General features: G+C 39.3%; 1 protein-coding gene across 5 annotated transcripts in view; it reads right to left on the bottom strand.

Annotated features, from left to right (window-relative positions):
• The window catches only part of spata17 (spermatogenesis associated 17), a 37,693-nt gene extending 21,322 nt beyond the window's left edge, over positions 1 to 16,371 (bottom strand). For all 5 annotated transcript variants that reach the window (XR_015865443.1, XM_088413610.1, XM_088413611.1 and 2 more), the window contains exons 1-6: positions 16,298 to 16,371; positions 15,944 to 16,033; positions 14,914 to 14,995; positions 12,400 to 12,420; positions 9,311 to 9,414; positions 435 to 558 (exon numbers count right to left, since the gene is read on the bottom strand). Coding sequence is in view for 4 of the 5 variants with exons in the window: in XM_088413610.1 (XP_088269736.1) it covers positions 435 to 558; positions 9,311 to 9,414; positions 12,400 to 12,420; positions 14,914 to 14,995; positions 15,944 to 16,033; positions 16,298 to 16,365 (489 nt within the window). In the remaining variant the exon portion in view is untranslated. The remainder of the gene's footprint in view (positions 1 to 434; positions 559 to 9,310; positions 9,415 to 12,399; positions 12,421 to 14,913; positions 14,996 to 15,943; positions 16,034 to 16,297) is intronic.
• Positions 16,372 to 16,666: the final 295 nt, after the last annotated feature.

Genomic DNA, 16,666 nt, shown 5'->3' with positions numbered 1-16,666 from the left:
TGATGCATAAGGACGGCGTTGTGAAAGATGCGCCAATACGGTGACAGGCAAGGGATCAGGGTGTTTTGTTACCAGATCAAAATATAAATGCGAAATATCTCATATTTCAAACAAAGCATATACAGTACTGAATAAGTAAATATTAGAAAATACCTGAAGTGTCCTTTTCTTAAACTTTTGATTCAAATGTTATGTAATAAAAAACTGTTCATTCATTCAAGAAAAGTCCATCAAACTGCTAAAAAGAGAATCTGAGGAAAATGTGAAACCGAAAGGAAAAACATGTACAGGATCAATACTCGCTCTTGGGTATCGATATAAAACCGAGACTCAATTTACTACCGATTCTATCGATACTTGAATCAATCTACACAGCTCTACTAATCATTGTCAATTCTGTTGACTGCGTGTACGTGTGTGTGTCTTAGATCAACCTGTTTTGTGCTGAGTAGGTGGTGCCATCTGTAAGCTTGGTAGACTTTGGCTTTCTGCTCCTTCAAATTTTTCAGACAGGCTCTCTCTTTCTGCTGGAGCTCTTCAAGTTCATCCATCTCTTGCCTGAAAACAAAGGGATAAAACAAATATACGTACATCGTTGATCTTTGAGATTTTTCACTTGACAAACATTAATAATCTTCTCACATCTTTATAATCTCTAAATAAATTGGAAAAACTATAATTTATCTAAATATAAAATCTATTATTTATGTTGCCGACATGCCTACTACCTACATGGGTAGTAGAGAAAAGCAGTTTATTTGTACAAAAAATATATATTTGAGCACATATCTGACAATTAATGTGGAGCCATTGCTGTGTATTTATCATATAGCCTTTGGTGGTAATTCCCTAAAGTGTCCTTCAGTTGAATGAAAAAGCACCTGATAATAAGAGGCTGGGACAGCGGAGGTACCGTGGGAGAAAAAAAACAAGAGAACGGGGGGGAGGGGGCGAACGTGAGGGAGTGTGAGGGTGTAAGTGGGAGGATGATGAATATATTTCATCACAACAGCCAGGACAGGTCCGTCTGTGACATCTGTTAAACCAAGCTGCTTAAATGGGATGCATTAAAAGCCCATACACAGCAATTTCATCCGGCAATCACAAAGCCTTATTGTTACAAGGGGGTAATAACTTCAAAGCGGGAATTGGAAACAATTACTAAAACACTCATATCGCAGTAATGTGAAAACCCGGACACACATGTAAAGCCAATCTATTTCCTCAAGAGCAATTCCAGTATGAGTTGGCTCTCGCTCATCAACAATTTGTGCATTTTCACTGCTTCCACTTCACAGTTCTAGCCAACTTCTATTTCCCATTACAGACCTCAACAGACGAATCAGAAAATTCTTAGCGGGTTTGTAATGGCAGGTTAATACATTCATCGGCTCGTGGCATAAAAAGAAATCACAACGTGTTTCTCGCCGCCTTTGCATTCTCATTTCTTTCTCAGCATCAAATTACAAAATAAATGAAATATGCAGAACATTATCCTTGCTCGTGTGTGTGTGTGTGTGTGTGTGTTTAGGTGTTAAACTAACTAGTTTAAGACTTTGAGCATGTTTATGTATGTGCATGTGTATATGAATAAATATAGAGGTTACTTGGCCTCCATTTGCTGCCCTGGCTAACGGGAATATTACTTATTAATGTGAAATATAAAGTTTCGATTTAGTCTGGGACAGTGTGGTACAGAAAATAATTCAATGTGCACACCTAACCAAGTACTTTATGAAAGCGTTTATGTTCATTTATGCATTAAACTGCTTTTTAAAAATGGATACGGTCCAACAGCCGTGCGACTGCCAAAGTAGACAATCATGCGTGCCAACATTCCTGCGGTGTTCAAAGGGTTTTCCTGAATTTGCGTTGAGCAAGAAAAATTGTTACAGGGATGAGGATGTGAGTGTAAGTGTGTGTGTCGGGCTGAATGGGTGACCTTTGTTTCCCTGCCCCCAGCCCCAACATTATTAATTGCTGTGTAGTGGACAAAAGCCAAACAGATTTGTAACGGCTGAAGGCACCTCGATCTGTGTCGACCCAACCAGCCGACACAACATACAACCCTCATTAGCCCTGTTCGGCACGCTGCACATGCACTTGCGTATGCGCTTGTGTGTGTGTCTGTATTAATGGATGAATGAGTGGTAAACCTAAAAGAAAGAAAGAGAAAGGAACTCATGATAAGCAGAAATAAATCATGTCAGTATGTATTTTCACAAGGAATACTCTAATTTGGCTGCCACGAAGAACTTTGGAAAGCTTAAGATCCATGCCAAAAACTGATTGCAGATAGTGACGGAGCCTTGTTGAATATAAGTAAGTTCACAAATAAATCACTTCCTTGCCTAATGGTGCCACGATATGGTGGCAAAGCAAGCGCTCAACTTTTAGCAGTAGTTTAACAAAATGAAGGTCCCCGTCTCACTTCGATATTGTTCCTTGCCACCAAGCTGCCACAATTAGGGCACTAGAGCAATATTTACAAAATAGCAAATGTGTTCAGCGATTAAAGGAAGGTAGGTGAAAAAAAAACTATATATATGTATACTCAAGTTTGTGAATATGCAGGGATTGCAAGATTAATGACGTTAAACGAAAAATGAAAAAAAAATTATGAATTATGAAAAAAAAACCCTCAGTGATAAAAATGATAAAATACAAGCTGTGTGATGCATGGCCTTAGTCTTTGTCATTAAATTGAAGTTAATGTTTAAGTGTTCATCAAGGCCCGAAAACAATTCCTAAATTAATTGTATGCTTTTACTGTATATATTATGCATGTTAAAATGTTTCTTTCAAAACTGTAAATTTAATAAAGGTTTTGTGATTTGACAGAGTCAACAGTGTTCGGTTGTCAGCATCAAAATGTGCAATCTCATTTACACTAGCATTCGAGCGCTGTTACCTAATGGCTAATTTACTCAAGACGCGCATAGGAACCCGGACCACTGCTAAACACTGGCAACAGGTTCCATAAGCCCATCTTAGCCGATAACTGTAAGTCATTTGTTAGCGACCTGAATCAGCGATTGAACATGATTTCATAATAACACAATACGGTTTGTATTAGGAGTTGGGAGAAACACTTTGCAGTAGAAAGGCTAATCATGCTGCCAGGAACAACTTCAAAATAAAAGTGTTTATCATGCAGAGTAATAATAATTGTTGCTATGACTGGCTTGACGTTTTTTTCTGATGTCACTAATGTCACACTAATAACTTACAGGAGGCCTAAATTCAGTAGTCGTTATCCATTAATTTGTTGATTATGCCTTTATATTTTCATAGCTATAATACGGCCCGAGAAAAATAAATGACACGCCTGACAGAGATTCTAATTCATCTCTAAATGAGTTACACTGACAATATGATTCACTGAAGAGAGAAAATACAATCAAGTACAGAGAAAGTGAATACAGGATTTGATCAAGATCACTTCAAGCAGTTTCAAATAACCGAAACCCGAACCGACATGACCCAGGTCTGTTCACTTCTTTAATGGCTAATATAGTACAGCTAAATTCCCCACCTGTCCCTCAATAATTTACCTCCTGGTTCAGAATGGGGAGTCAAGGGCTGATGGGATATCAGAGACTGAGCCATTGCAGGACAGCGGGCCACACTTGCGGTCATCAAGGCCAGCAACAGTGCAACTAATTGGCCAAGTTCTAAATATTTAATGGAGACGTGACCTGATTGGCTGCTTTAATTGCTCCAATTAAATGATTCAAGAGCAGGCAAGGAGGAGAAGGGGGTGTCAGCCAGTCAATTGATACAATGGCCAGCTCAATATATTGAGCTTTTTACACTGACTTTCCACTTAAAGAGGAAGTCATGTCAAACATTTTCTCTACGGTACGTTCTCTGGGGGGCGGCTCGGTGAAGCAGCGGTTAGCATGTCTGTGTCACAGTTCAGGGACTGGAGTTCAAATCAACCTCGCTCCAACCTTCCAGTGTGGAGTTTGCATGTTCTCCCCGAGCCCGCGTGGGTTCTCTCCGGGCCCTCCGGCTTCCTCCCATTGCCGGTGAATTGGACACTCTAAAGTGTGACTGGGTGTGTGACTGGTTGTTTCTCTGTGTGCCCTGCAATTGACTTGGCAAACAGTTCAGGGTGTCCCCCGCTAACTGCCCACAGACAGCCGGGATAGGCACCAGCAGGCCTGCGACCATAATGAGGACAGAAAATGGATGGATGTCCTCTGGGTCCTAACTACTCTAAACATGATATGTTGATTAATAATGTGTTGTGGAATATGAACTAAGCAGCAACATTTCTCAGGTGGCTGCAATTTTGCCACTTACTGTCATCTGAAAATGACATCACGGTAGTTTAGGGTCCGTGTAACCATCAATCGTGGCTAATCCGCTCTCTGAATTTGGTTGAATGACTTTTGCAAACTGAGCCACGATCGGTTGTTAGCTTAGCCTTTACTAACTGTGATTTCATTTCCCCATGACAAAATATGAATAAAAAAATAAATAGGTGGATTTTGCTGCTTCACTCATACCTCACAAACACAATATTAATCAGAGTTTAGATTACTGCGGGAGCATGAGCATATTATTGTGAAGATTTTTGTGGGGGTGACTTCCACTTAAAATGACTCACAAATTCCTTAGTTCCTCCTGTAAAGTTGTGAATTATCCATTCTTTTTTCTTAAAAGTTAAACCATTCCCAGTCCGTCCTCATGTCCCTCCATTGTTTCCTCCTCAAAAGTAATTTTCTTAAGAGTCAAGGAGAGCACAGCAGCCAGATTATGTTCCAGCACACATACCACACACACACTCACGCTCAATATACAAATCCAATCAAACTGAGGGAGTGAACTTGTCTCCACCCAAACTGGATCAGAAGGAAGCGGCAAAAGAAAGAGTGACGCATGGAAGCGGGGAGTGTTGGTAGTGCAGGTCCCACTCCAGCGTAGCGGCTCGCCTTTCATCAATGTCCTTGAGAGGGACAAGAGAAAGAGCGATGAAGAAGGCTGGAGAAAAGAGAGACAGGAGAAGAAGTAGCTGCAGGATGTGAGACGCCACAGAAGAGGAGAATAAATAACCCCGACCGCACTGTCTGCACATTTCTTCAAGTTCAAGTAAAATAAGTTTCAAATGCTCCTGTGTTGTTGCGGCATCATAGGGAGAATATTTATCAGATGATGGCAGTAATAATTACCCAGCTGTTTATGGCAGATAGAGGAATAATTCATGCAGCCAACAGCCCGTGTTGGTGGCAGCGGCGATGACTCCAGCACATTTAGTAAATATGCAAAACAGCCTTGCTCTGCTTTCCTAATTGCCCCCATTGTCCCACCGCGTGCCCTTATTAAAGCCCAGGAACTTTAAGTGTCTCGCTGACAGAGTGATAAATTGTTGGGGTGCCCAGGAAAACTGTGGCAGAGTGGGGACTGTGCTGGGGTCTTGACTTCATTAGGCTATGCAGAAGGAGAGGGAGGATAAATGAGGATGCACGCGGAAGCACGGTGAACTGATTGCGGCGGAGGGAAGAGGGAGATACAAACAAAGCAAAATTAGAAAAAGAGGAGAGGGGAGATGATGGCCATATGATAAAGAAGTTCATTGTGCAATAGACCCAAACATAGGCATCCAAAAAACACATTAAATCACTGTAGACAACTATTCAGGTTTTGTGATATGACGAAAACAGACCTAGATAAATAACTTGTGTGTGATTAAACCTGTTTACTGATTGTTTAGTTTCTGAAATGTTATGATTAGGGTTATATTGATACCTATTACTTCTGGCACGTGTAGTGGACAATAGCATTGCAATCTAATAATCATATTACACCTTCCTTAAAACATCAATAGGAATGGCAAATGTGTTAGGTTGTTAGCAAAAAAGTGTGCAGTCATTTCCATTTATTAAATAGCATTTTAAAGGTAAATCAGACAGCTCCCGCCTGGTACACTTGAGTACTGCTAAGCACTAACGCTAGAGTGGGCTGCTAAACGCTGCTCAGCAGTGTAGCCAGAAATATGTCTATGGGGTGGCAATCACAGTCAAGGTTTCATGACATAAAAAATACATATACATTGAAATGTAAATCTGCAGGTATCAAGGGGTCTAAGAATACTGCATGAATGTAAAAATGGCAGAAAAATCGCAGATATCAAAATTATCCCGTAGTTGTGGGGGTGGCCAAAAGGATAGAGTGTGACAAGGTGAGGTTATCGCCATCCCTGGCCACGATACAGCTCCGCCCCTGATGTTTGCAACGGGTGGCGTTTGAGGGGTTGTCTTTATTTTTTTACCATCCCTATTTAGTGTTTGCACTTGATTTCAAGATGACGCTGTGTTGTTGACATCAGTACAGTGGAATTAGTTTGTATAATGAGTCAAACGAGTCAAGTCAGGCTTTATGCTACAACGGTCCTGGTAACAGTTTCAAAAAATAAGTGTACCAAGGCACAAGTGATTTAAGATATCACATTGCATTGGAATTGATATGCTTTAAAAAATATATATACTCCAGAGACCCTAAACATCTAGAAAATGTGATTTTTTTTTTTAATGAATTCTTGTTTAATATTGAGATGATTTTTGTATCATTTTATATGAAAAAAATATGCAGACGATTCACAAAGTTTTATATTACCAGATGAGTTGTACACTGAAATTTAAGTCAGGTAGGCCTAACAGGCAGTCAATGTAATACCCCAGTATGATTACCATGCACAACCGATCGGCCTGTGCTAAATGGGGACCATTAGTCCAACTTTGAATAATTCATTCGAAGAGCTGGACAGACAGACAGTCTGACAGAGGAAGGGAGCACACTGGTGGATTAAAAACCGGACCTTTGTGGGACGACTGATCAGGTAGTAAGGGCTCAGCAGCTCACAGGATATTTCAAATCAACGCCTGCTTGGCATTAATTGATTGTGACCTCGGTGACGCTAAATAAACATGTGATTAACTGGAGAGAAAATGACCTCAACACCCTCACCGCTGCAGAGAAGGGGCTTTGTACTTGTAGATGCATGTGTACCATATCGGGGTATTTTCAGATTTCTGCTTTATTTAGCTGAAGAAGATGTTGAACAGGTTACAAGTCAACCCAATATTTTCCCCCAAAAATGTTTTATGCAGTCGAAACGCAACATTTTGATCAGCAAAAAAGTTTTTGGAATTTGAATCAAGCAGCAAAAAAGTCTGTTCTATCCATATCTAGAAGCGGCCCCGTCTCAATTGTTGTCGACTGAAAATGACATCAGGATTGCTTAGGGACAGAGGGAAATGAGCTCAGCTTTCAAACATCACATGACCAAACTCAGAGAACATTTAAGTTGTGATTGGCTGTCACCAGACCCTTAGCAAATACTGTATGTCATATTCAGTCGACAATACAGGGTGTCCCCCGTCTACTGCCCGAAGCCAGCTGGGATAGGCACCAGCAAGCCTGCAACCCTTGTGAGGATAAGCGGCTCTAGAAAATGAATGGATGGATGGATGGATTTTGCTGCTTAATTCAAATTCAACAATTGTAATGTTGTTCAGAATGGTGCGTTTAGACTAGTGGGGGCTCATAAAGCAAATATTGTAAGAAACATTTTTGTCTGAGATACCATTTAAATTCACTCTGACACAAACTTTAGTTTCTTTTTTTGTTTCTCAACAGCAGTAAGGATTGGGATATGCTCATTAGGTCATTCAAATGAGTTGTTTCAAATATTACCAAAGCTCAATTTAATGATTGTACTTTCATGTGTATAATACTTATGGTAATTACTGTGTTCTCTTTGATATATTTATAGTCATGCAAAAACCATTATTGCAGGCACGACTGCACCATGAGCCCTTTCTTATCGGATCATGGAAGTTATGGAAATCTATGGACTAAAAGTATCAGAATATTTGATGCGCTTGTGCATGCATCCTTCTGTTATTGTAGTGAATTGGCAACACTTTGTTAATGGGCTTTAATAGGCTGCTCACTCCTCCCTCTAGGAAATGGTGCAAATTCTACTTGGAAGTAGGGGGAGAAGCCAGTGATCCACGACATGTTAACAAATTTACATTTAATTTTAGCAAAAGCCTAAAGATATTTTTCAGTAAAACGTATTAACAAAGTTAAAATATGACTTATTAACTAAGTGGGTGTCTGTTTTTGGTCAAAAGTAAAAAATGGTGTAGCTCTAGCAGTACGCCCCGGAGCACGGGGTTTTATATTAATGCAGCAGCTGGGGTTCACATCAGAGGCTAATTTTTAATTTCTTCACACCGTTCACTTCTCTCCGCGCTTAGCCTGGAGCTTTTCAAGGATTTTTCTCCTTCCCTCTTCTGAGTGCGCGCTTTGTCTTTGTCACTTTCATTCCCTTACATTTTCTCTGAGGTAATATTTTAGTCTGCAAGGACGGATCTAAGAATCAGTGTCTCACTTACTTGGTCCCTCACACACTGGTTGAACCAATCAGATAACAGGAATTAATCTCAAGTAAATAATATTGACCATTTCTATAGTAACCCTTTTAAAGCAATAAAACAGTTTATTCAGTTTTGCTTGAATCAGTTTGTCCATTTAGAGACTTGCATACTACTATTCTTTTTTTATGGAAAAGGAAAATATGGACTATCATCATAGGGGATATCATCTATTGTGATTTGAAAAAAATCTTATGGGAAAACATTCCCTGAGGTGAATCAAATTATATATTTTTTTTAATTTAATGTCAAATTTTACATGGACTGTTTAGAGATGTTCGATGTGTGCACTGCACACATCTAGCTGACTGTGTGCAAGACTCCTTGGAATACTCTGTCCTGGATTGGATTCTCCCACATAGTGGGCATAAAAAGTCTACACACCCCTGTTGAAGAGCTATTTTTTGAACCTGGGCAATTCAATTGTTTTTTTATTTTTTCTTGTTTTTTGTTTTTCCTCTTCATTATGAAAGGAGTAAAACCTAACAACTGAAATATTGTTGTTGCACAATCATGCAAATGCTCTCATAACTGGGATGTGTAAATGTTGACAATTAGTCAATAACATTCAAACAATGTCACTGCTCATCTGCAACCAGTTTAAAGTATATGATTAATCCTGAATAAATTTCAGCCATCATTATATTCTCGTATGGGTATGTTCTTTTGGTGATGAGCAGTGTTGTTCGACTTATGGCAAACATCTTGGTAATACCCATATATAGGAGGTACCTTTGAGAATTTCTGTGAGCTTACAAACATAAAAAGATACATTTTGTACAAGAAACATTTAAAGGTTCCGGGAGGAGAAAGAGTAGTTTCATCAACACAATGTATATTTTTTGCATTATTACTTTTCTTACCTTACTAATTCATTTGTTTTGGCTATATTTTCCAGATATCTCTTGCGTAGATAGAAGCTATGGATGTACTTTCGTGCATAGAATCCTCGCCACCTTCGCTGGATCTGAAGAGGAAAGATAACACATTACTTAAATAGATGACGGCATTAATGGCCCGAACAACAGCCTTAAATCACACATCATATCATAATGCATTCTATGACTGTCATGATGGAGGGACAAGCCAAGGTGGGATGGACAGCTGTCACAGCTCCATATGTTTTACTGCGTTGCTGCAGATTGATTGTAGTCTGCAGATTAGCCTCGCTTCATCCACACACACACACACACACACACCCATACATGAGAGTGGAACGTTATGAGGCAGAAGGCTGGATGTCCTTCAGACTAATTAGGAGATTAAAACAACGGCGAGTAAAAGAATCATCACACTATCAGACGAAGGAATGGCAGGAACGACGGATGGAGGATGCGGAGAAAAACAACAAAGAGCAAAATGAGAATTAGCATTGATCTGCTAGTCAATAGATAATTTTAAATAAAGTAATTGCCGCCTCCCGAGTTCTTGCTGACCTTTGTTGACAAGTGAAATCAATGCTGTTGATCCTGATACAAATCCGAGGTGCAGCATGTAAACATTGGTTTCTATTATGGCCCTAATACATTATCTTGCGTTAGCCAGCGAGGCACCATAAACTGGAGGGGCCCTAAAAGAATGATTCAAAGTGTCACGGTGGATTCGGAGATGATTGTTTCTCCAACTGTGTCTTTTCTCAAATGTTTGTTTGGTAATACAGGATTGGCCACAACTGCCACCCCTTACTGATTCGTTATTGTACAGAATTTCACTATTAATCACATGTGCACACTTGCAGCAAGTGCAAGTGGCCAAACACAGACACAAACACTAAGTTTTGGGCATTTAAAATTAATGAATAAATAAAGTTGTTTAACATTAAGGCGAAGGCACAGCTATAGTGAATGCTGTGCTGTAGGCAGACAATATACATTTTCAGGGACAATCTAATTATAAGAAAGCAAGGAGGCTGATAAACGATTATTGGAGCAACATTTTACATTTGCAAATTGTCAATTTTTTCATTATCCAAGAAAAGACACTAACAATTTCAGGGAGCTCTCAGGGTCAACAGCAAGTCTTAAAGAGTAAAATAACATCTTCAACCCAAATTATGGGTTGCTGCCTTGGTCAAATGAAAAGCCAGGATTGTTCCTCAATTTGGCTTAGTGTTTGGATGACAAGACAAAAGCCAGAATCCAAAACTCATTCATCTCAAGAAGTGAAACACTAACTTTGCAAAGAAAATTATTTGGCCCCTGTGGGCTTCAACCTTAAGTCCTTTTTACATCACCAACCACCGTCAATTCCCGGCTCCGTTCGCGTTCATTTCCTTCCCAATAAAATCGGTATTGTGCTCTAAAAGAGGAAGCTGTGATATTTTATAATGTCATAAAGGTTTTTTTTCCACTTTAACTAGCTTGTTCTCCACTGCACATGGTGACAGTAACCCCCGACCTTATATCCCACTGACCTATACCAGCAGGTTCTACTTTTGGATATTTGTCCCATGTAATGTGACATTTATTGAAATAATCAGGTGGTCTGTTTTGGTTGTTTCAAGTTTCAATAAAAGTGTAAGCTTCAATTTCCAAGATTGTCTGACAAACATTTGTCCAGCTGGTCAGCAACACAACCTCTTCAATAAAAGCTGGCGGACTTTCTGTTTGTTGGCCAATAAAACCCTTTACTGGTTAATAGAATGGAGGCAAAGGAAGACCCCGTATGGAATTGTGAAAACGATAAGATTTCTACGCAAAAAATTATTCTGTCTCAATGCCGAAAACATGATTCAAACCTGACGTATGGGCTGTACAGTATCAAGTGTTTAACACCCCCCAAAATAGGAATATTGGAACACTGAAATGCTTTTTCATAGTTGCTTTGGGTTGGCTTGGAGCTATTATTTTTCCTAAAGGGGCTTTTTCTTACCAAGACATTTTAGACAATTGTTCTAGTAACTGTGGAAAATTTGATCAACGCCATCATGACCACCACTGCACTAAGCAAGATCTATAAATTCATACTCGGAGAGTTTGGAGGCAAAGAACGTTTACTGACCTAAATCATTCCTTGCATTGCATTCATATATGTGTCTCCCTCCCTGCCAAGCAATCATCATCTTAACCGCTTATCCAATTGAAATATATGACTAACTCCAACAATCACCTTTTACTACATCATTATTTCCCTGTATGAATTGACTCCAGACCCACCCCTTACAGATTTTTTTAAGAGATGATGACTTTATATATATATATATATATATGTATATAATATATATATAAAATATATATATATATATATATGTATATAATATATATATATATATATATATATAATATATATATATATATATATATATATATATATATAATATATATATATATATATATATATATATATATATATATATATATAATTTTTTTTTTTTTTTAATTTATCAAATGTTTTATGTATAACGATATCAATCCGCTTTTATGCATTGGGCTTCTTGAAATTTATTTATCGGGGGCTGGAAAACAGAGGTCAATCCCACCCTGAAGTGGACAATGATTGGCTGTCAATGTGTTGGGCATATCCTCTGATAAACTGCTGTTGTGAGTGAAAAAAATAAAAGGAAGACATGAAAACGGAAAAACAAGTGAGTTTTCAGATTGATGAATGGTGAATTAAACTTAAAAAATCCCTCTGATAAAGGTAGAAAATTCTTTGTGCGGCATTTGCTAACCACAAAAGCAACTTAAGTTTGAGCGACCACATAAATGCAAAGCCCCCAGCTTTGACTGCAGTGCATCTAATGATAGCAGCAAAGACCATGACCGATGTCTTACTTTTTTCTGTAAAGTGGGATACTAGGTATTGATTATGTTCACTTTGCCACAGTGAAAGCATGTGAAGTTTTCACAAGCCGCTCTTGATCACAGTGTCCCTCTACCGTGCCACTCCTATTGTTGAAACAAACCACTGCAGCAATATTTACCCTGACTGCCATCTCATTGTAGAAATTCACCTTCATGATAAAATATGTTTCCTGTGAACACACAATGGAAAAAAAAACATCGTTAACATTTTGTCTTGCAGCCTCGGATCTTTCCACAGCAGTAATGAAATATAAAGAGATCGTTATGCATAAGAAATTTCACACAGGCAGCACAGATTGAGCATCACTCCAGAAGAGAGGATAGGAATGCAACGGTGAAGAAAAAGAGTCAGTGAGGTATAGAGGTAGAGTGATTAGGAGGACTTTGTATCAAGGGGAGGACAGTGCTCTCTTAATACACTAACACACGGAATGGCCAGGAAAATCTATGGCGCTGAAGCAGCGAGCTAATGGAGATGTATGACGGCCAAACGCTCTCCTCTGGATTTCATAATCAATGACAGAGCTGCCAGAAGAGACTCACAAAAGGCCAGATAATATGCAGTGGTGGACTCACAGCAATGCACGCAGCCAACCACAGGGGGCAAATTTCTGGAGCAAACTGGAAAGTCGTCCATAAAACAGATCTATATCGCTTAGGTTTTTTTTTCCCAAGTAATGACGGGGAAGACACAAAGGAGAGAGGCAATAATTTAGCTGGGTGTTTTGAGAAGAGACTTTTGTGGAACTCACATTCACAATAGTGAGAGGATGGAGAGCGAGAGAATTGTGATCCTCAAGTGGTAGACTCAAATCTTGATCTGAACCCAGACACACACAAATTTGATGAACTTCTGCAACTTTTGGTTCTATAGCACACACAGAAAACACCAAAGCAAAGGGTATGTAATTCCTCCCACATGACACAGCTCAGCCAATCAACACATTTATTTGGAGCAGCTTCACAAGCGGAGAAAGGCGTGTGTGAGGTAGGCAAGCGGCATGGAGAGAAGGTCAAGAAATTGGCAATGCAAGTGTGGAAAATGCTGTTTAGTTGTTAATATTTATTCAGTCACATTTTTGTAAAATCCTTCAATTCAACATCATTTTCTACATTGTTAATTAATATTGAAATCATCCAGACTACGCAGGAGGTTATTTATCATTCGTCTGCGCCTGTGGCTCTCTTCCACCCTCATCAGTGTAATTTTTTTTTCAAGTCAAACCAAAGTCTAATCAGTCTTTGGCCCATTATTTTATTATTTCACCCACTTTTCCGTCTTGTGGGAATTTGACAAATTTTTGCTTTTCTGTCATTTGTTGACAAAAACAAGAATCTTTCAGTAACAGATCGACGGGCAAACAAAAACCCACTTTTTGGAGAGACTATTTCTCTCGGCTGGTATGGGAACACATGGGGATCCTCCCAGAGGAGATGTACGAAGTGGCCGGGGATCAGGAAGTCAGAGCTTCCCTGCTCAAGCTGCTGTCCCCGTGATAAAGCGGTAGCTGATGGATGGATGAATTTGAAGACTTTTTCAAACTTTTGACTGGTATTGAACAAATACAATATTTTTTCGAAATGTACTTTACAAAAGAAAAATGCAATAATTGAAAGTGCGTACACTTTTTCTTTGTTTGTATCATGTGCTTTAGTGAAATTTGCTTGGAGGAAGAAAATCAAACTTTCACTCGGTTTAGAAATGCTTCGTTACAGCCTATAATTTACCATGAAAATGAATCCATCCACATCACAAAGACACGAAGTGGCTGACTTTGGGAGAAGGGTAGGTTACACCTTGGACTGGTTACTAGCTAATTACGACGTACAATCATAAAATCACCAATACATTTTATAGAATTGAGTAAGCAATGTTTAACATCACACTCAAGGACAAAGTATTTGGGGGGCAAATTAAAATGCCTCCTACACATTAAGACGCTTTTGACGTTGGCTCAAAGAAATGTTCCCATACTGGACCTTTTTAACTTTTAATGGAGGTCCTCCGGAGTAGAAGAATGGAGCCTCAGTGGGCTAATTCCAAATTGTGAAAAGTGTGAGTGATTCAAATGAGCGCTCGTCTGTTCCCAAACAGCCTCTTTTTAGCCCATATGTGTGTTGTGACACATCCTTCATCGTTTATTTCAGTGCCCCTCGCCGTCGTCCCCCCCGTTTTTTTGAACGCCTCCCAAATGGCGGCTGGCAGTTATGCTTTAGCAAACAGTCAATTTAGGGGCATGATAAATAGCTTGTTGTGATCCGTTTACAAAACTCAATCCAGGGGAAAATTATATGTGAGAGCGCTGGGTATTGGATCCGGTATCAACAATCTGTTCAATTAAGAAGCAGTTGGAGGCAATATGCCGAAAAGGCGGCCTTGTTTTACTAAAGCACACAAATACGCACACACACTTCTTCTACCATCATTTCCCTCACTTTTTCCCCTCACCACCCTAATTCTAAATGCATCCCAGGAATTGCAATGCAGATAAAATTCCACCGCATATCATCATATTTCCTGAGTGCTAATTTCCCAATGTGTAATGAGTGAATTACATTTCTTAAGGTCAGTTGCGCGGACTTAGGCATATAGAAATTGAATTCTAATGCATGCTATCATAACCAAATCAATACATCTATAGCTGTTCCTCGTTCTGGCTTACCATCACCATTTGTCTGTGACGTGCCCTTGCTCTGAAGCCCCGCCATATCTTCTGTATAATGACTGCCTTCTCGTGCAGATGCCTGTCATGAAGTCATATTGGGAAGAGGATTAGATGGGTATTTTGTGCGCCTGAAATGGGGCGGAAAACTTAAATTAAATTGTGAATCTCTTTGTTAGTGTGTCAAATAAAACCTCAAATACAAGCAAGGGCTGCAAATACAAAAATACAAAAAATGTCAATCCTGCATGAAATTCATTTAAATTAGGTGTTGACTAAAGAAGGAAAATCAATTACAGTCTCATGCCACTTTTAGCGAAAAGAAAGTGAAACCGTTATTTTGCTTTCTGCTCACAACTGTTATGATGTAAAGGAATTGAATTAAAAGGTCACAGGATCATTAATGTAACACACACACAGAGAAAATTGCTGCATTTCTATCTTGCCCGATGAGCCATTCTCCCCCTTTATGCAGCGGAACACATTTGTATTCATCTTCAAACATACTCTAAATGCAAGTCCATTGCGAATCTCCACCTCCAATGAGGCCATCCATTTCCAAAAGGCCATTTATACACCTGGAAAATCAATGCTTATAGTGGGATAGCACAACCCCACAGTTGCACTTAGGCAGCTAAAATTGTTGCTAATTATCCACTTAACGTATTGATCAATTAACTAAAGTAATCTGAATTAACCTACTGTCTGGAAGTTTGTCTGCTGACCCTGCAGAATGGTACTGGGGTCACAGTACAGAACAGGCATGCTGAGTGTGTGTGGAAGTAATATGAACACACGGAGCAAGAGACATTTATTCCTCAAGGCCATTTGCAAAGATCCAGAAGTCCTACAATTATGACAGGGTGGTAGTATCAGGGTATTCCCTGTAAATTAACATACCACCGAGGGCATAGAATGTTTTATAAGACCTGGGGCATATGGAGACGCTATAACGGCAGGAATTGTTTGAAATAAAAAGCAATAATCTGTCACATGCAAAATGAATACCTGTTACTTTAGTATACATTACCTGATGTAGGAGCGCACTCTGTAGCCTCGGAACCAGCTCTGAATTCGGAGAGCAGCTTTGAATTCCTGCTGTCTAGCTGTCTCATCTAACCTGATGTAGAGAAAAGAAAATATTTTCCCCTCTCTCTATGTATTGGAAAAAAGATACGATGATTATGATTCCCAAACACTGCTACCCACCACCGTCTGTAATTACATTTATTAATTTGAATCTGCCGATGTCAATCGACTTTTGATTGACTTCAGCTTGTCCTTAAGTGCGCCTTATTTTGCGTAACAATCTTATTTTGCTGCTAACACCAGCTTAAGCTTGCGAGCTGACTATTTGTGACGTGCACTCTTAGTTATACTGTACCTTGCTTTGTAAAATTGGAGCTTTCGAAACTCTTCGAGCATATTTTGAATCTGCAGGAGCTCCTCCATGTCTACTCTCGCGTCGGTTTACTGTTGTCTTGGAAACAAGGCTGCCAATCAGAGACTCGCGTTTTCACAAGCAACATCCGGTGCTAGAAAATTAACTTTTATTTCTAGTTTTTTTTTTTTTTTTTTTTTGATGACTCGTGGTTCATCCAAAAGAAGACCGTGGTTAGTATGAATATAGTGACGAAATTCTGCCAACTAAGCACGTTGGTTGGCACCTGATTGTGTCAAAAGCAAATTACGCTAATTGATTTTTGCGTCAGTCTCTTACACGTGCTAAACAAGCGTAAGTCCGAAAGGTAAG

The sequence above is a fragment of the Hippichthys cyanospilos genome, chromosome 4, assembly GCF_059441005.1.
Source record: "Hippichthys cyanospilos isolate Australia breed blue-spotted pipefish chromosome 4, RoL_Hcya_1.0, whole genome shotgun sequence".
NCBI lineage: Eukaryota > Metazoa > Chordata > Actinopteri > Syngnathiformes > Syngnathidae > Hippichthys > Hippichthys cyanospilos.
The sequence above is the reverse complement of the archived record's forward strand: the minus strand, read 5'-3'. Positions and strand labels throughout refer to the sequence as shown.